The sequence below is a fragment of the Solanum dulcamara genome, chromosome 6 (assembly GCF_947179165.1).
Source record: "Solanum dulcamara chromosome 6, daSolDulc1.2, whole genome shotgun sequence".
Classification (NCBI taxonomy): domain Eukaryota; kingdom Viridiplantae; phylum Streptophyta; class Magnoliopsida; order Solanales; family Solanaceae; genus Solanum; species Solanum dulcamara.
The window spans coordinates 75,425,780-75,447,500 of record NC_077242.1 but is presented as its reverse complement, the minus strand read 5'-3'; the positions used below and the strand labels follow the sequence as shown (position 1 = coordinate 75,447,500).

General features: G+C 31.6%; 1 protein-coding gene across 1 annotated transcript; it reads left to right on the top strand.

Moving 5' to 3' along the window:
* The first annotated feature begins 9,891 nt into the window (after window positions 1–9,891).
* LOC129893368 (uncharacterized) lies at window positions 9,892–13,305 on the top strand. Its single transcript, XM_055968886.1, has 4 exons — window positions 9,892–10,068; window positions 10,857–10,955; window positions 11,664–11,815; window positions 12,889–13,305. The coding sequence occupies exons 1-4, from the start codon at window positions 9,892–9,894 to the stop codon at window positions 13,277–13,279; spliced, it is 819 nt and encodes a 272-aa protein (XP_055824861.1). The 3' UTR covers window positions 13,280–13,305.
* Window positions 13,306–21,721: the final 8,416 nt, after the last annotated feature.

Below are 21,721 nucleotides of genomic sequence, written 5' to 3'. Positions count from 1 at the left end.
CTTGTTTTTGAAAGATATGACACTAAAAGTTGTACTGGTGTATAAGTAAGATTGAACGCATCTCGACTAATTTCATAAGTTACTTGCTATCTCTCACGAACATAGATATCGAGTAACTATGTTCATCAAGATTTTAACAAATAAAATAAAATTGCCTAAATATTTATCTTTTGCTGAAACTTAAACCTAAAACATCACAGTTCTCTCAATTTCATTGATGCTGATCAGGTTACTTAGAAAATAAGAGTTTAACTAATACTGATAGATATATAGTATAAAGATTTTTAACCTATAAAATGTTTACTTTTTATAGTTACAAGTTAGTAGCCCATGCCATGAGCCTTCTTGATCAATCATCGTCTAGTCATTAAATTTTAAAAATTAAATTCGTTAAATTTAAAATTTTGAATTCGACTATACTCATTACTTATCCTTATATGTACCGTTCCTATACCAACCACTCTTAACCACCCACATGCATCTCTGGCTTTATTAGGAAATAGTGGTCCAATGAAGTAGGAAAATTAAAGAGGAGGGCAATAGGTTAAAAGAGAAGGATTAATAGAAAGGTGTGTGTGGGGTTTTGGATTATATTGTATGAATATATATTGTACAAGAGAAAAAAGTTATGCAGAGAGGCCAACTGACAAAGATTGCATTTTTATACATTTCATAAAAAATAAATAATAAATAAATTATAATTTTGGCTCTTCTTGGTAATTGAAAAACTATGAAGATTTTCATCATTACCTATACTATGGTTACATGTAGATTTTTTATTTGGGTCAAAATTATTTTCCTACCAACTTTGATTTAAAAATTAAACTCCCCTCAATTTTTAATAATAATCATTTTCCCTCCTTATTTCATGAAATATCTATTTTATCCTTGATTTTTTATCTTTCATCACCTATTTATACAAATAAAAATAATAAATAATATAATAGCTTTTAAATATATTTAAAAAATAATACAAGAATATTAATAAAATAAAGGTATATCCTATAAAAAAAATTAAAAGATTATCTTTTTTGTATTGTAAATAATTTTTTATTTTTTAATTTAAAAAATATTTTATTATTGATAAACAAAAATCGTTTATCTATTCAGACATTTAAGAATAAGAGAGAATTGAAACATGCATTTATATACATATACATATTAAATGCATGTAATATTAAAATAATAATCATAAATAATAAAATAAATTTTAATGACAAACTGATAAAAAAATTATTCTACTTATAATTTTAATGTGCTTAAATAAAAATCTATAAATACTTAGATTACGAAAGATAAATATTATGCATTAGAGTTTTGATTATTATTAAAATATTCACTTTTTACTCTACTCATTTATTTCATTATAAAACGTCAATAATTTATATATTCAATTAGAATTTTTTTACTTTAGTTTTTTCAAATAGAAAAAATAATTTTTGTTTTTTAATAGAAAATTTTGCTACCAAGAATAAAAAAATAAAAATTCATGATTTTAAAGAAGTAAAAAAAAGAAAACAAAGGTTGATAATACACAGGATAAAATAGACATTTAAAAAATAAATTAGGATAAAAAGGAGAAAATGATTATTGTTGAAAGTTGGGGTATGGATTTATATATGATCAGTACTATATAACATGTCCAAATCATGAAAATAATGACAAATTAGCAAAGGCAGTGCTGAATAATTTGATTAGACAAACTGAATAAAATATGATGGCAGTCAAAGTTTCTATTCATGAATATGACTATTAATTGTCTAGTATAATATAGTACTTATATAATATTCTCTCTCTTTTTATTTTAATGTTATGGGGATGAGGAGGGGAGGGGGAGGGGGAGGAGAGTAGAGTTTATCCGATTATCAAGGAATATGGTGGGATGAATATAAACGGTTAAAAAATTGTTAATTTTTAACAAATATCAAGTCAAAATTTGGCTCGTCAGAAGAAATATTTTTGATAAATATTTATAAAGAAATATTTTCAATAATTGTAAATCGAAAAACACCTGGAGAATTCCCTTAAAAAATTAGGGTTTATGGGGTGGATCATCAACCTTATCTGATCATTCCCTTTTGGTTTAACTATCATCATGTGAATTTTATAGATTTTGATGTTGTGTTTGTTAAATGAAGTGGGTATTACTCATTGCTAAATGCTGAGTAGTTAGGTTGGTTGGTTTTAATATCTAATATCCATGTGATGTGTCATTGATTATTTTTTAAATTGTATTTTCTTTTTAGTTATATTTGTTAATCCATTGTTACCAAAATTGATGTTTCTAGATATTTAATTTGGCCATTCTCATTTTTGTCCTAAGTCATGTTTTATTCAACAGTCCAATATGTTGAAGCTTAGCTTATGGATTAGTTCTTATTGAGTTCTAAATTATAATTTATATATATTTAATGAATTTCTTAAAATATAAATACAAAATTTAGAGACTTGAGCTACTGAATTCGATCAAATTCGTAAACTATTTTCTAGTTCTATTTCTAATTTGTGTAGGCCTATTCAAGGAAGAAACACTCCTTATTCTAAATTTCTTCTTTCGTAGGACTCGAAATAGCTAGTTACTTATATCAAATTGTACAAAATAAGAAAACTCAATAATTGTTCATCATTTAGCAAGTAATGATTACCATCTCTAATATCATTTGTCTAATTGGTATATATGTTAATTTTTATATATAGTAATGGACAGAATTACTAAATTGATAAGTAAAGTACAATTATTTATTTTGTTTATGTGAATACTATAAAATAAGTTTATTTGGTCAAAGATTGGTCGCATGGGACAATAATAACGATTTAAGATATGATAAGAAACAAATTAAATGTAATTATCTTTTGTCAAAAATATATAGGGGGCATACATATATAGGACAATAATAACGATATAATTAAGATATGATCTGAAATAAATTGAAATGTACTTATCATTTATCAAAATTATGGACATACAAGGACAATAATAATAATATAAGCGATGAAATGAAACGACATTGATCGATACAAAAATATCATTCTAGTCCGCCGTATATTATGTCAGAACAATATTTTTCAACTGAGTCATGTCATTTTTAGTAATATATCTCACAAATCGAAAGATATAGTCGCAACAACATCAATTTTATATGTCTGTTGGCTTTAGGGAGGGGCGGGTTATGAGAGGACAATAATTAAAACTATTAGTTTGGTACATTTGAATATGATTCATCAATTCCATAGTGTTAAATGCATGTCGTTGATGAATTGTGGCTTTTACTACTTGTGTATCCTACATGTGCGCATTAATCTTTCGTAGGTCTCACAACCCTAGGACTGTCTCCCGTCATTGATGATGGAGTCAGAAATTTTAGTTAAAAGTTTTGGATAATGCAAAATTATTGCATTTGAATCCGAATATGTAATTTGAAGTTGTTTTTCAACATCCTTTATTACTATTATGCTTAAATTTCTCTAATATACTGATGTGATTTGATAATTTATATATGTATATGAGACGTTTATGCACACTTTATGAATTCTGAAGTTTTGTTGATTTGTACTGAATGACGAGCTAATGAATTCTTTTTTCATTGCCATGTCGAACAACTTTGTTGAAAGACTCATAGTGATCATCACCAACTTTACAAAGATTCAATTCTGTTTTAAAAGCTCATAACATTGGTCTCAATTAATCTCGAGTGAGTTTCATCTTTTCAAATAATGGCTATACCTTCAACTCACTCTGGAAAAAGGATTTGGGGTGGTAAATTTTTCATATACTCTGCAACCTTTGGCGAAAAATAACTATAAAAAATTATATTCCGTTATGTATCTTATTTATACGATATAATTTTTGAATGAATTATTCAATTGAACTCTTCGATACCCTTGCTCTGCCCTAGTTGTCACATACACCTCATCTAATCCTTTGCCTCCTCAATCCAATCCTTTTAGAAAATGATAAATATAAATAAAAAATAATACTCCCTCCATTTTAATTTATTTGTCTAGTTCGATTTGATATAGAGTTTTAAAAAATAAAATAAAATTTTTTGAATTTTTTGATTTTAAATTAAAGATATATAGAATGTGCAAAATGTCATTTAAACTTGTGCTATTACATGTCATGAGAAAAATTAGAATTAAAAAATTACCAAAAAAGAAAAAAAATATTCTTTTCTAAACGGATTAATAATTTCTGAAAGAGTAATTGCTTGCAATAAAAAAGAAATACATCGACTCTAGAGGCTTTAGAATCCTACAACAAAGACAATGAAGAGCCAAAAAAGTCAATCAAGACCTAAAAATAACTATACTAAATTGTTTGCTTTGAATTGAAGTTTCTTTATGTATAGTATAAGATGAATGAGATCTTGCCCTAGATTAATGAGATCTTGTTTCCTGCTGCATTTAATTAAACATAATTAAAAGTCCAACGTGAATCTTATCTAACGAAAATTAACAACAAATTATCAAACAATCATCTTAGCTACGAACTTTAGGGGTGAATATATATAAAATCCAAATAAATTACATATTTTCCAATCTTTCTTTAAGAAAAAATTGTGAAATTGTTGTCCATGAATTTATGTCTCCACAGGATTCTCATGTGCATCTAAGAGTATGAGCCCGTTTGGATTAAAGCCCCTTTTCAGCTTTTGGACGTGTTTGACTAATGCTAACTTTAAGCCAGAAAGTTCTTAAAGTCAGTCAAAAATGAAAAGTTAGGATTTCTAACTTTTTTTTTTCTAAGTGCTTAAAGTCATTTTCTTTGACCATGGAAATTACTTTTATATCCCTTATATTTTAACTAAATTCCCAAACTACCCTTTTTATTCTTTTAACCCTAACATTCACATATTTTTCCTCATTTAAGCACTTTTATCCAAACACTCAACTGCTTATTTATAAAAATAACTTTCAGCACTTTAAAGTTCTAAAAGCACTTCATACATAAAAGTTACTTTTTTTAAGCCCATCCAAACGGGCTCTATGTACTGACTTGAAAGTGAAATATCTGTCTATTTTATTTCTTTCACAAACTTCTTGCAATTTAATTTATTTAGAGTTAACAGTCAAAAATACATTTAAAGTATCTTGATTTTTTAAATTTCATATTTAAATTATCTAGTATATGAGTTTCTTACGTAAAATATCACCATCATTCAGGTAAGAAAATGGAACAACTGATAGTTATGGTGTATTTTGATAAATAGTTAATAATGATTCAGATAGAAAACTCGCACAAAAATAATAATTCAAATATAAAACTTAAAAAATCGAAATACTTTAAATGAAACTTTTACCCTTCACTCATTCATTTATACTTTTTTATTTTTATTTTTACAAATCATTCTTATGATTGAGGGGTTAGGCATGACTCCAATCTATTTATTTATACATAATACATAACGACTTGCTTTGACTTTCTAGGATTTAGCTTATTTATTACTCTTTCTAATTAATAGGTGTTTTTAATATATAGATTGTGATATTATAAATAAAAAAGAAGAATAATTGATAGTTAAGCTGCGAAATTCATCAAATATAATAGTTTAAATAAATTTTTGACTATTATATTTCCACATATATATATGATTGTTATTTCACAAAATACACATTTTTTCTATTAAATTACTAAAATTTAAACTATAATACATATAAAAATTTCTCCAACATACCATGACAATATAATCACTATCGACCATTACTACTAGTTGTTCGTCCAAGCTAATTAGTCTTCCATTTTTGCTTCATGAAAGTCCATAAATTTTTGTTTTACGATTACACATTGTCTAATTAATTCATGATTCATCTAAGTTTTTGCTTTGGCTATACTTAAACTCCTTAAATTCTTGTTTTACTATTACGCGTTAATTAATTACTAATAATAATTTATAGTAATGTACTATGCATAGACCTTCACCCTACTCAAAGCCATCAAATCAAAATATCACTTCCATACGACTATATGGTACCCTACTCTTTGACCACTTCATAGTTCATAAATCATTAAATTGACAATATTGTGCTTTCTCTGTGACCCAAAATTCATTCAATATTTTTACGTACCCGTTTATATAATTTTTTTATTTTCATATTTTAATTATTAATTATTATTTTTAAATTTGAATTATCATTATATATAAATTAAAACAAATCTCAACTATCTGATATTTTTTTTTTCTAGCTGGACCAAAAGATGTCACAATAGGATTTATGGCTATACAAATTGTTCAAAAGAGTTCGCGATTTGGTCCAAGACGAACTACTGTAGATTCAAAATATAATGATCAGCCAATTATCGTTTAAATAGGAAAAAGAAACAATTGATAGTTGAGGTTAATTTTGTTTTAATACATAGATAGTGATAATTCCGATAGGAAGAAAACAACAACTGATAATTAAAGTATGAAACTTACAGAGTTACGTTACCTGATATCTGTTGTTGTTGGGAGGTGGCACGTATTCCGTGAAATTAGTGAGGTGCGCAAAAGCTAACCCGAACACCACAGTCATCAAAAAAAACTTGCAAAAAACTGATAGTTCAAATATGTTTTTGATCATTATTATCTCTATAATGATTATACATCCATTATTTATTTTATACTGATTAAAATTTATAATTTCAATTTTTACGATTTATATAATTTTTTATAATGTCATATAAAAGAGTCATATAACTAAAAGAATATTCGAGATATGTCATAAAATCGAACTTAATAGATAATGTATTTTGATATAATCATCTTGTATAATTGTGAAAGATCAATCATTAGTACAAATTTCTCGAAGAAAGCTCCATTTTAACAACTTATTTATGGTAAACAAAAGACTAATTAAAAAATTAACGGATTTAATAATCTACCACAAACTTCTTTTTCCCAGATAAGTTAATTAATGGATCGACTGAGTTCTTTGGGATATTTTGACTACTAATCAATGTCATTATATAAAAAACTTTGAACTTACTAGATTAAATTTTTAATTAAGATTTTTATCAATGTATCACTTGAAATTTTGAAATTATAGATCCAACGTATCATATATAACACACACACAAAAAAGAATACGATCCAATTACGTGATGTAATTTTTTGATGAAAGGGTGCCAGTTAACTGATCTTGAATAAGATAACTCTGTCATTAACTATACTTACGCTATCAAATTTGTAACCATGTAGTAGATATTATGCTAGAATAGTCTTGGAATCTTTATATAAATAGCCGAATTTATCATTTATTTTTTCTAGTCAGTATATACATATTATATATCGCTTATATATAATTATATATATATATATATATATCATACATTAATTATTTATCTGTTGGCTATTTTCAGTTGAAGTAATTGAACGAGCGGCTATATAAGTTAATTCTTTAATAGGGGTTTTTGTAGTAGTAGATGTGAATAGTTTGTAACATGGATGTGATTATTTTTTCAAGAAGATATGGGCCTCAGTATTGGACATCCTGGGTTTCAGATTCAGAAGCCCATTTGACTAGATAACGACTACAATGGATTCAAAACGGGCCATTCACACTTTTGCTCTTATTTTATGTGGCGGGTGTAAGTTAATATTTTCGTATTATAATATTTTACAAGTAATGTACGAGCATGACATTCGTTTCTAAAGAATTTATGTCCCACTACAAAGTATAACTTCGATTGCTGCTAAAGGGCAAAAATTAAAGATCATCTCATTTGAAAAGGAAAACGTGCATTTTATGATTCAAACACAATGGACTAAGTGCGCAAATACCCGCTTTTAAATATCAAATAATGTTATAAGTATATAACGACTAATTTCTCTAATAGGTAAAAGAAAATCCAAACAAACGAGCCTGTTATAGGTAGCGGACCTTGAATTTCACTAAGAGGCAAACATATGAAAAAGTCAGGCGAATTCAACATCTACTTAATATAGCTAAGAAATAATTTTAACCTTATAAACAATGTAATTTTTCTATGAAGAGAATTTGTATGATCCCCTTGTAGTACCCTACCTCTGCCCATGCCTATTATAGATAGATTTGACTGTATATGGTGATCTAGTATGTAACTCATGAGTGGATGTAGAAGTTTGAATACGGATTCAATCTAACTCAATTTTTGCTCAAATTCATTATCTATAAATATTAAGTTTAGAATTCAGTACTTAAGACTTGAAATCATCATTTTAAAATTTTGAACTCGTAAAATTGAACTCTCAACTCCGCCTTTAATGTAATGTATTGGGAAAATGACTGGTGTGGTCCAAAGCTTGCAGGTATAACTTATATAGCAGAGAGGCCGACCTAACACTATACTGCAAAAAGAGTCACGTATTCATATTGGTATTAATTAATTAGTAGTTTCATTTCATTAAAATACAACTGCAATTTCAGTAATCAATTTTTTTAAATAAAAAAATTTGTGGCATTGGGTTGCGGACCATCTAAATTTTTGTCATCTCATACCATGCAAAATCAAAATAACAAAAATAAAATAAAATAAAGTATATAATAATGATAATAATAATAATTCCTCTTGAAAATGTATAAAAAGAACACAAAGAAAAGAGAGTCCATCTTTTAATTTCTGCAAATTAAGAAGCAAAAAGCTTTCTGCATGGTGTCTTGAGTAAACTTCTTCAAAATCAAAAAGGTACATAATTACTCCACTTTATATCATTTTTCAATATTCATTTGTGTTATCATCTGACTTACAAAGTACATGATCTTAGATAGGAGGGTGTGGAAGATCCACATTAGGGTAGAAGACTAGTACATAGTTTTGTTATTCTTCTCTATTCGTAGGCGCATTAGCACATTACAATTTCTTGTGCTCTTATTTCTGGTATTTTTGTTATTATTTATTACTTTCTGTACTTTGATTACTCTATTTTATCTGCGACATTTTCGTTATTTATTTTCCTATATCGCTTTGAATTTCTTAACCTTATCTGTCCCCTTTTTATCTTTTTTTATGTTTTTTTTTTGAGCCGAGGGTCTCTCGGAAACAGCCGTCCTACCTTGATAGGAGTAAGGTCTGCGTACACTCTACCCTCCCCAGACCTCACGTTGTGGAATTTCACTGAGTTGTTGTTGTTGTATACCATTCAGATCGAATGGTTTCATGAAATTAGAATTTCTATATTACTTAACTTTTAATTTTGTGCACTTATTATCCAAAAATGTGTCATCTGATCACTTGAACTTACCCTTATAAAGTTCTTCATTTTTCTCTTCCAATTTCAAATGAGATTCACCTAAGATATCACATACACCTCATCTTCGAAAGCTTGCAAATCTAGAAGCCTTCCACCCTCCTTCAGGAGCGTCATATACACCCTCTTTATAAGGACTCAAACATCTTGGTTGAGATTTGTTCCACCATCATACTAAGAGAATACTAGTGTCTCTCATATTATATTTGTCACAACTCAAATCTATAGCATATGTTGTCCGCTTTTGCCCTATAATCAAACAAAATGTGAATAACTCCTAGTTGAGGTTTGAAAATTGCTTCTATGTGTAAAGACAAATTCATAATTTGAATTTGAAGGATTTAACATTTAAGGTTCTTCATGCTGATTTACATTGTACTTTTTGAATAATCGACAACTCAAAATTTAATATTTATATATTGAATTCTTAGTAATAATTCACATCTCTATTAATATTTCATCTTGAACATACTAAAATCAGTTGAACCCATTGACCATAAGTTACATCCTCGAACCACATACAATAAAAATTAGCTATGAAATTCGTTATTAATCTGTCAATGAATAGCCGGTAGCTACATGATTTTTCGATACTCTATCATTAAATAGAATTAGCGATGACTTTTATTATTTAGCGATAGAAATTGTCAATTAATATATATATTTTTTCTTTTGCAGTATGATAATGGGGTCAACAATGTATGAAACATCAGAATATCACAAGAAGACTCGTACTCAACAAATTGATTCATCACTTGGGAGTATGCTATTATATGATGCTGGATCTGATCTTATCAAAAGTGAACTTGGTGCTTATGGAGAAAAAGTTTTAGGTTCAAGTTCTGCCTATGTTCAAAGCAATGTAAGTATACTTTTTTTTTTAAAAATAAAAATAAAAATATAATTAATAGTTCATTTGGTCAAGCTTCCGAAATCAGTTTATAATAGTGTCTACTAGATAATAGATTTTTTTTTAGCGGTAGTATTTATTGACGCAAAATCATTAAGCGACAATTGAGTTAATGACATTGCATTTATTGTCGCTAAATCCTCTAGCGGCATTTATATAGAATGTTGGTTATAAATACCAATATTTATTATTACCGGTAAATATAATATAACGATAATTATATTATTGATGCTAAATAATCGTTTACTTGTTGTAGTGGTCGTTTGTTCGCATATTTTTAATTGTTATAGTGAGATGGTGTTATAAGAAATATATAATATAATATGAAAGTCGGTTTTAACGATAATTTATATGTTATAATGGATTATTGTTATAAAGAGATTTGAATATAGTTTTTAAAGTGTTTCGAAAAAGAAAAAAATGGGATAGCAGTCTGTGTGTTGGGAAAATCAGAAATACTTTGTAAGTAATTTGTATTTGATCAATATTTTCAAAAAGTATTTTTACATACCAAATTATTAAAAAATAGATTATTATTAATTTCAATTTTTGACTTTTCAAAAACTTGGGCCAAATAAGCTTATACAAGACTTTTTCCAAAAGTAAATTTTAGAATATGTGGATGTTGTTTATTTAGTTTGAAGGAATTTGGTGCACTATATTTTCCATTATTAAATTTCTTTACTACTTGAATTTGGTGCACTATATTTTCCATTATTAAATTTCTTTACTACTTACAGATTGGCAGATACATTTCCAATCCTCAGTACTATTTTCAAGTGAATGAAGATTATGTGAAGAATAAATTGAAGGTGATTTTGTTCCCATTTCTTCACAAGGTAAAGTCCACAACTTGTTGCATTTTAATTCATTAGAGTTTAAATTATGTAATTACATGTGATTTCCATGATAACCATTAGTTATTAATAACTTGATAAAAATTGTAATTAAATAGCCTACTATTATAGGTTAAACAATATAGTCACTATGACAAAAGAGACATTTAGTGGCAATAATTTTTTTTTAATTACCTCAACAATATTTAGCGACAATTGAGTTAATGTCATTGAATTCAGAGTCGCTAAAGCCTTTAGCAGCATTTTTATAGAGTGCTTATTGTAGATACTCATATTTATTATTATCGCTAAATATAATATAACGACAATTATATTTTGCGGCAAATCCTTTATTTGTTGTAGTGTGTGCATATAACTTAATTTTTTATTGAACTTTTGTCCATAAACACACACACACACATATATAAAATCAACTAAATATTTATATTTATTTGATTGTGAACCCGATTATTATTATAATATTAATTTAAGTTCGTAGATAGGAATTCATAAACATCAAGTCCTTAATTTGTGTTCGTATCTCCTATATAATAAGAAAATCTTAATTAATGTATACATATAAGATTTGTTTTAGTTGTATATTAATTATGTTAGCAATTTTGATTAAGTAATTAATATTCTCTAATATATAGTGCAATTTTTTTAATTCAAAATATGATATGTTTTTATCATATATAAACATGTTTTTAGGGACATTGGATGAGAGCTTCAGATATGGATGGAGGAGAATTTTCATTCAAACCTCCAATTTATGATATAAATGCACCTGATTTGTACATCCCTATGATGGCTTTTGGAACTTATTTGGTTCTTGCTGGATATTTCTTGGGCATTACCACCAAGTAAGTTACTTTAAAAAAAATCATTCAAATCCCTTACACTAAGATAAGAAACCAATTATTTGTGTTGTTTGGGCTTTTTAAAAAAATTGATCTCGAATTTATGTCAGATCCTCAATAAATGTATTATTGTTCGTAACAAATTTAAAGTGATCATGAAAAATAAACTCCAATTACAGATAAAATATGATGATACAACGATTTTATTAATAACTATTTGTGATAACAATTTTGTCCCTCTCTTGATTCTTTTCTCTAAATTTTCTCTGTGATTTGAGGGCGTTAATAGTGTATTTCTTGAATATAGAATGATTTGGACCTCCTTGCAATGTATTTGATCATTAGGAATGTCGGGCAACGACTTTGACAAAACAGTAGTTGATGCCTTGATCACTTTATGAATATTCCAAGAGTTTATGAGATTTCGCTATGTCTCTTTAAGGGAATATATTATTCTTTATATAGACCTGAGTTAGGAGTTACTTTAAGCATTAAGCATTAAGCAAGAGCCTACCTCTACCCGAAAACAGCGACGAGGCGGACATTGATTTTGCAGAAAGGATAAAATAGCCTCCAAAAATAAATTGAACTTTGCTCGTAGAGTCTCAATTTTTTTTGATTGTCTTGAAGAATCCAAGTATCATAGTCCACTAATTACCCATTCATGAAGGTGATTTTCAACAAAAAGAAAAATGATCTACATTTGTTACATTTCGAGCTTATCATCAATCCAATATAGTCAATAAGAAGCTAAGTTCTGTTTTTAACTTTAGTAAGCCATGTGACTATTTGAACATATTAGTTTATGTTCTACCAACATTTTAAACTTGTCTCGATACTGATAGTTCAACGGATAAAGTTATATATTGTCCATATAAATTATTTTTATATTGTCAGTGTAGTTGAATTTGTGATAGTAGGCTATTACTCCTACCGTTTTTACCATATTAACCAATTAGTACTATGTATCATATAAATTTACTTGTAATTAATTTTAAAATGATTTAACTCTCTCTATATTTTTAATATGATCATCCGTGCATAAAACTTAAACTCTGTATAATTTTTTATTACAGGTTTAGTCCAGAAGCATTAGGTGTGCAATTCACAACAGGTCTACTTTGTTGGCTCTTGCAAATCCTTTTACTTGAAGCCACATTACACTCTTTAGGAAGTGGAGAAGTGCCACTTCTTGATATTGTTGCTTATGGTGGCTACATTTTTGTGGATGCATCAATCATTTTGCTATGTAGGACCATTTGGGATTATGCATTTTACTTGGTTACAATTTTTGAATGTTTTTGTATGGGAGTGTTCTTGATAAAGACCATGAAAAGGATCCTAATTGCTGAAGTAAGAAGCTTTGAGAAGCATTCAACAAAGAGGAACTACCTTTTGCTCTTCATGGCTTTGTCCCAAATTCCCTTGCTTTTTTGGTTGGGAAATGTTGGTGTTGGAGCTAAGTGAGTACTTTCAATGCACTACGATCAGAGGCTCGGAGTTAGAATTTAAAATTTATGTATTCGAGATTTTAGTCATTTTGAATTACTAGCTTCCTAATTAATAATTTATATAATATTTGGTGAATCTCTTAAGACAAATATAGGGTTTGAATCGAAATTAGAGAATCTGTTTAATGCGCTTTCTACACTTTAGCTCTACCTCAAACAAATATAGAGTTTTAACCAAAGTTTAATTACCCTTTACTCTTCATGACCTTGTCCCAAGTCCCCTTCCTATTTTGGTTGGAATATGTTGGTGTTTGAGCTAAGTGAGTAGAGTACTTTCAATGCTACACCTCAGTTGATAAATGATAAATTTTGATGTGTTTTTCTTGACTAACACATGAAAAACTAAGAAAATCGCTTAATTCCTGTTGAGTGGCCTCTAAATGCTTAAAAAATGGTGGGAATAATGTTGAGGAGATATTTACTATTCCCCCGAGTCATTAAGGAAGATCTTGTAAAGGTTTCGGAAAAAAGTCTCTGAAAGCCATATCACCAAACAATTCATTGACTAACACACAAAAAAAACTGAGAAAATTTCTTATTCCTGTTGAGTGACCCCTAAATGCTAAAAAATGGCATGAATCATGCTGAGGCGATACATACTGTTTCCCTAGATAATTATAGAGGGTATTGTTAAAGTTTCGGAAAAAGAGTGCCCAAAGATCATATCACCAAAAATATTATTGACTAACCCACACGAAAAACTAAGAAAATCGCCTAATTCTTGTTGAGTGACCTCTAGATTTTAAAAAAATAGTGTAGATCATAGTGAGGCAATATGTACTGTTACTCTAGGTCATTACAGAGGGTTCTGTAAAGGTTTTGGAAAAAAGTGCCCGAAAATCATATCACCAAATAATTCATTGACTAACACACACAAAAAACTAAGAAAATCACCTAATTTTTGCTGAGTGGCCCCTAAATGCTAAAACAATGGTGTGGATCGTGGTAAGGCTATATATATTGTTCCCCTAGGTCATTATAGAAGGTCCTATATAGGTTTCGGAAAAATAGTGCCCCAAAACCATCCAATAAATTCATTGACTAACATGCACGAAAAACTGAGAAAACGCCTAATCGTTGTTGAGTAGCCCCTAAATGCTAAAAATGGCGTGGACTGTGGTGAGACGATGTTATGAAGGGTCATGTAAAATTTTAGGAAAAAAGGTCCCGAAAATTATTTCATCAAAAATTCATTGACTAAAACATACGAAAAATTGAGAAAATCATCTGATTTTTGTTGAGTGGCTACTAAAAGCTAAAAAACGGCATGGATTATGGTGAGGTGATACGTACTGTTCCCCAAGGTCATTATGGAGGGTCAAGTAAAGGTTTTGAAAAAAAGAGTACTCGAAAACCATATCACCAAAAAATTCATTGACTAACACACATGAAAAAAATAAAAAAATTGTCTAATTCCTATGAGTGGTCCCTAAATACTTAAAAACGGCATGGATCGTGGTGAGGAGATACGTACTATTCTCCCATTTCATTTTGAAGGGTTGTGTAAAGGTTCAAAAAAATGCCCGAAAATCAGATAAAAAAATTCATTGACTAGCAGACACGAAAAATTGAGAAAGTTGTCTAATTCCTTTTAAATGACCCTAAATGCAAAAACAACTAATGTGTATCATGGCGAGGCGATATGTACTGTTTTCCAAGGTCATTACGAAGGATTCTGGAACAGTTTTTGAAAAAGTACTTGAAAACATATCACTAAAAAATTCATTGACTAACAAACACGAAAAATTAAGAAAATTGCATAATCCATATTAAGTGACCCATAAATGCTAAACAAATATTGTGGATCGTGGTTACATACTGTTCTCCCAGGTTATTACGGAGGGTCCTATAAAATTTTCAGAAAAAAGTTTCCAAAAATCATATCACCAAAAAATTTATTGACTAACACACACGAAAAATAGAGAAAATCGCTTAAATTCTATTGAGTGACCCTAAATGCTAAATTAATGGAATGGATCATGGTGAGGTGATATGGACTATTCTCTTAGATCATTGTGGAGGGTCCTGTAAAGGTTTTGAGGAAAAAGTTCTCGAAAAACATATTACCAAAAATTCATTGATTAACACAAACGAAAAACTGAGAAAATTGTCTAACTTCTTTATATTGCCCCCTAAATACTAAACAAATGGCGAGGATCATGGAGAGGCGATATGTACTATTCCCAAGTCATTATAAAGGGTGCTGTAAATGTTTCAGACTAAAGTGATTGAAAACCGTATCACTAAAAAAATTCATTGACTAACACACATGAAAAATTAAGTAAATCGCCTAATTATTTTTGAGTGGCCCCTAAATTCTAAAATAAATGACTTGGATTGTGGTGAGACAATACGTACTGTTCTCCCAGATCATTAAACATTTCAAAAAAAGTGCTCGAAAACCATATCACCCAAAAATGTATTGACTAACACTAGGAGTGTGCATCGGTCAGTTCGGTTCGATTTTTAAATATGCCAAACCAATAACAAACCAATAAGATAATTTTTATCGAATTTTGGTTTATCAGTTTTTGGTCGTTAACGGTTCGGTTTCAGTTTATCCAATAAGAAAATGCTAATAAAATAAATATATGACTTCACACTTTTCTAATATTTTCTAGTAAGCCTGTAAATGCTTTGATATACTGAAACAAAAAAGATAATGAGAAATTGCATAAATAAGAGAACATGTAGTACGAAGTCTACAATTACATGTTACAACCAAAACATAATATGAAATTTCTGATGTTAATCAAACTACAATTGCGAACTTGCAGTCACCTATAATTACAAAGTAAAACTAAAACTAAAACTAAAACTAAAACCATGCAGTCAAATAAGACAATCTTGAAGAATCTTAGTTCTTACTTTAATCTTTAGGTTTTGTGTAAAGACTAAAGCGGTCTAGTGTGAAGTAGAAGTACCATGAAGACTGTAGCATAGTATTATGTTAAATTATTACTAATATTTAATATTTATGAAGAGTAAAGTAGTAAAATGCTACTGTCTTAACGGATTATCAGTTTACCCAATAATCCAACACTAAAAATCGATAATGAATCGATAACCCAATAATTTTTTTTATAAAACCATTAAGAACCCATTAATCCAATAACCCAATAACATTTTTTTTCTGTTTGATTTATTGGTCGGTTCAATTTTTGCACACCCCTAAGAAAATTACCTAATTCGTGTTGAATGACCCCTAATTACTAAAAATAATGGTGTGGTTCATGGTGAGGTGATACATACTCTTCCCTAGGTCATTAGAGAGGGTCTTGTAAAGGTTTCAGAAAAAAATACTCGAAAATCATATAACCAAAAAATTCATTGAGTAACGCATATGAAAAACTAAGAAAATCGTCTAATTTCTGTTGAGTGACCCCTAAATGCTAAAAAATGGCATGTATTGTGGTGAGGAGATACGTTCTGTTCCCTTAGTTCATTATGGAGGGTACTTTAAAGATTTAGGAAAAAAAGTTCCCAAAAACCATATTACCAAAAAATTCATTGACTAAAATACATAAAATACTAAGAAAATCACCTAATTCCTATTGAGTGACCCTAAGTGCTAAAAACATAATGTGGATTAATTGTGGTTAGGTGATACATACTGTTCTTCGAAGTCATTACGGAGGGTCCTATAAATGTTTTGAAAAAAAAAGTGCTCGGAAACCATATCACCAAAAAATGTATTGACGTTAACACACGAAAAATTGAAAAAAATTATCTTTCTTAGCATTTAGGGGCTACTCAACATAAATTAGGCAATATTTTTATTTTTTCGTGTATGTTAGCCCATTAATTTTTTGGTGATATGACTTTCGATCAATTATTTTGCAAAATCATTACATGACCCTCCGTAATGGCCTAGAAAAACAATATATGTAGCCTCGCCATTAACCACACCACTTTCTTAGCATTTAGGGGTCACTCAACAGAAATTACCTCGACAACGCTTTATAGGGGTTTAGGAACATTTTATTGGCGACGCACCAAGAATTAGGTGATTTTACCTGTTTTTCATGTGTGTTAGCCCATTGATTTTTAGGTGCCAGGGTCCAAGTCGAATTTTCTTAAATTCTTCCATAGTATTGTCCGTAACGACCAGGGGAATGACTTCAGTAGCCCCGACAACGCTTTATAGGGGTTTCAATCATTTTATTGGCGATGCACCAGCAATTAGGCGATTTTGCCAATTTTTCGTGCGTGTTAGCCCACTAATTTTTTTGGTGCCGAGGGTTCGAGTTGAACTTTCTTGGATTCTTTCATAGTAGAATTCGTAACGACTTGAAAAATGACTCCAGTAGTTTGGTCGGTGCTTTAGAGGGGTTTAGGAATATTTTATTAGCGAAGCAACATGCATTAAGCTATTTTGCCCATTTTTCTTGTGTGTTAGCCCATAGATTTTTTTAGGTGTTGGGGATCCGGGTCGAATTTTCTTGGATTCATCCATAGTAGCATCTGTAACGACTTGGGGAACTATTCGAGATGCCCCAGCAGCGCTTTAGAGGGGCCTATGAGCATTTTATTGGCGAGGCAACAGGAATTAGGCGATTTTGCCAGTTTTTCGTGTATGTTAGCCCACGGATTTTTAGGGTGTTAGTGGTCCATGTCAAATTTTCTTGGATTCTCACATAGTAGGTCCGTAATGACCTAAGCAGCGACTCTAGTAGCCCCGACGACACTTAAGAGGGGTTTAGGAATATTTTATTGGCGAGGCAACATGAATTATGCGATTTTGCCAGTTTTTCGTGTGTGTTATCCCACGGATCTTTTAGGTACCGGGGGTCCAGGTTGAATTTTCTTGGATTCATCCTTAGTAGCGTCCGTAATGACCTGGGGAACGACTCAAGTGGCCCCGATGGCATTTTAGAGGGGTTTAGAAGCATTTTATTGGCGAGACAATAGAAATTAGGCAATTTTGCCAGTTTTTCGTGTATGTTAGACAACAAAATTTTTAGTTGTCAGGGTTTCGAGTAGAATTTTCTTAAATTCTTCCGTAGTAGTGTCCGTAACGACATAGGGAACGACTTTAGTAGCTTGGAAGTGCTTTATAGGGGTTTAAAAGCATTTTATTGGCGACGCACTAGGAATTAAGCGATTTGCTAATTTTTTGTGTGTGTTAGCCCACGATTGTTTAGGTGCCGGGGGTCTGGGTCAAACATTATTGGATTATTCAATAGTAGTATCCGTAGCGAACTGGGGAACAAATCTAGTAGCCCCGACGACACTTTAGAAGGATTTAGGAGCATTTTATTGGCAAGGCAATAGTAATTAGGTGATTTTGCCAAGTTTTCGCGTGTATTAGCCCACAGATTTCTTAGGTGTTGGGGGTCTGGATTGAATTTTCTTGGATTCATAAATAGTAGCATCCGTAACGACCTGGGGAACTACTCCAGTAGCCCCGACAGTGCTTTAGAGGGGTTTAAGAGCATTTTATTGGCGAGGCTAAAGGAATTAGGCGATTTTGCCAGTTTTTCCTGTGTGTTAGCCCATGAATTTTTTAGGTGCCAGGGGTCCATGTCAATTTTTCTTTGATTCTACCATAGTAGGTCTGTAACGACCTAAGGATTGACTCTAGTAGCCCCATCGGCACTTAAGAGGGGTTTAGAAATATTTTATTCGTGCGGCAACATGAATTAGGCGATTTTCCCAGTTTTTCGTGTGTGTTATCCTAGAGATTTTTTAGGTGCCGGGGGTCCAGATCAAATTTTCTTGGATTCATCCTTAGTAGCGTCCGCAACAACCTGGGAAACGACTCTAGTAGACCTAATGGCACTTTAGAGGGGTTTAGAAGCATTTTATTGGTGAGGCAATAGGAATTAGGCGATTTTGTCGGTTTTTCGTGTATGTTAGACAACGGAATTTTTAGGTGCCGGGGTTCCGAGTCGAATTTTCTTGAATTCTTCTGTAGTAGCATTTGTAACGACTTGGGAAACGACTCTATTAGCCCCGACGGAACTTAAAAGGGGTTTAAGAGCATTTTATTGGCGAGGCAATAGGCATTAGGAAATTTTGCCAGTTTTTCGTATGTGTTAGCCTACAAAATTTTTAGGTGTCGGAGGTCCGAGTTAAATTTTCTTTGATTCTTCCATAGTAGCGTCCGTAACGACCTAGGGAACGACTGTAGTAGCCCGGAAGCGCTTTTTAGGGGTTTAGGAGCATTTTATTGGCGACGCACCAGGAATTAGGCGATTTTGCCAATTTTTCGTATTTGTTAGCCCTCAAATATTTAGGTGCCGGGGGTCTAGGTCAAACTTTCTTAGATTCTTCTATAGTAGCATCCGTAACCAACTAGAGAATGACTCTAGTAGCCCCGGCGACACTTTAGAAGGATTTAGGAGTATTTTATTGGCGAGGCATTAGGAATTAGGCGATTTTGCCAAGTTTTCGTGTGTGTTAGCCCACAGATTTTTTAGGTGCCGGGGGTATGGGTGGGTCATTCTTGAATTCTTCAATAGTAACATTTGTAACGATTTGGGGAGCTCTTTATAGGAGTTTAGGAGCATTTTATTAGCGACGCACCAAGAATTAGGCGATTTTGCTAGTTTTTCATGTGTGTTAGCCGACATATTTTTAGGTACCGAGGGTCCGAGTCAAATTTTTTTGAATTCTTCCATAGTAGTATCCGTAACGACCTGGGAAACGACTCTAGTTGCCCCGATGACGCTTAAGAGGGGTTTAGGATCATTTTATTAGTGAGGCAATAGGCATTAGGCAATTTTGCCAATTTTTCGTGTGTGTTAGCCTACGAAATCTTTAGGTACCGGGGGGTCGGGTCAAATATTTTTGGATTATTCCATTGTAGCATTCAAAACGACCTAGGGAACGACTTGTGTATCCCCGCTGGCGCTTAAGAGGGGTCTAGGAGCATTTTATTAGCGAGGCAACAGGAATTAGGCGATTTTGCTAGGTTTTTGTGTGTGTTAGCCCTCAAATTTTTTAGGTATCGTTGGACCGGTTCGAACTTTCTTGAATTCTTCTATAGTAGCATCCGTAATGATCTGGAAAACGACTCCAGTAGCCCCGATGACGCTCTAGAGGAATTTATAAGCATTTTATTGGTGAGGCAATAGGAATTAGGCGATTTTACCATTTTTCGTGTGTGTTAGCCCACAGAAATTTTAGGTGCCGGAGGTCCGAGTCGAAATTTCTTCAATTCTTCCATAGTAGCATCCGTAACGACCTGGGGAATGACTCTATAACCCCGGCGGTGCTTAAGAGGGGTTTAAGAGCATTTTATTTGCGAGGCAACAGGCTTTATGCAATTTTTTCAGTTTTTCGTGTGTGTTAGCCTACGAAATTTTAAGGTATCAGGGGTACGGGTCGAATATTCTTGGATTCTTTTGTAGTAGCGTTCGTAACAACCTAGGGAACGACTCCATTAGCCCCTCTGGCGCTTAAGAGGGGTCTAGGAGCATTATATTGGCGATGCAACAGGAATTAGGCGATTTTCCATTTTTTTGTGTGTGTTAGCCCACAAATTTTTTAGGTGCCGGGGGTCCGGGTCGAATTTTCTTGGATTCTTCCATAGTAGTATCCGTAACGACCTAGGGAATGACTCTAGTAGTCCCTCCGGCGCTTAAGAGGGGTCTAGGAGCATTTTATTGGCGAGACAATAGGAATTAAGTGATTTTGCCAGGTTTTCGTGTATGTTAGCCTGCAGATTTTTTAGGTGTCGGGGGTTTGTGTCAAACTTTCTTGAATTCATTCATAGTAGCGTCCGTAACGACCTAGGGAACGACTCTAGTAGCCCCGACGGTGCTTAAGAGGGGTTTTGGAGTATTTTATTTTCGAGGCAACAGGCATTATGCAATTTTTTCAGTTTTTTGTGTGTGTTAACCTACAAAATTTTACGGTATTAGGGGTCTGGGTCGAATATTCTTGGATTCTTCCTTAGTAGCGTTCGTAACAACCTAGGGAACGACTATAGTATCCCCGACAGTGCTTTAGAGGGTTTAGGAGCATTTTATTGGCGATGCAACACGAATTAGGCGATTTTCCCTTTTTTTGTGTGTGTTAGCCCACAGGTTTTTTAGGTACCGGGGGTTCGGGTCGAAATTTTTTGGATTCTTCCATAGTAGCATCCGTAACGACCTAGGCAACGACTCTAGTAGCCCCTTCGGCGCTTAAGAGGGGTCTAGGAGCATTATATTGGCGAGGCAATAGGAATTAAGCAATTTTGCTAAGTTTTCGTGTATGTTAGCCTATAGATTTTTTAGGTATCGGGGGTCCTTGTCGAAATTTCTTTAATTCTTCTATAGTAGTATCCTTAACGACTTGGGGAATGACTCAAGTATTCCCCACAGCTCCTTATAGGGGTGTAGGAGCATTTTATTGGCGACGCACCAGAAATTAGGTGATTTTGCTAATTTTTCGTCTAAGTTAGCCACGA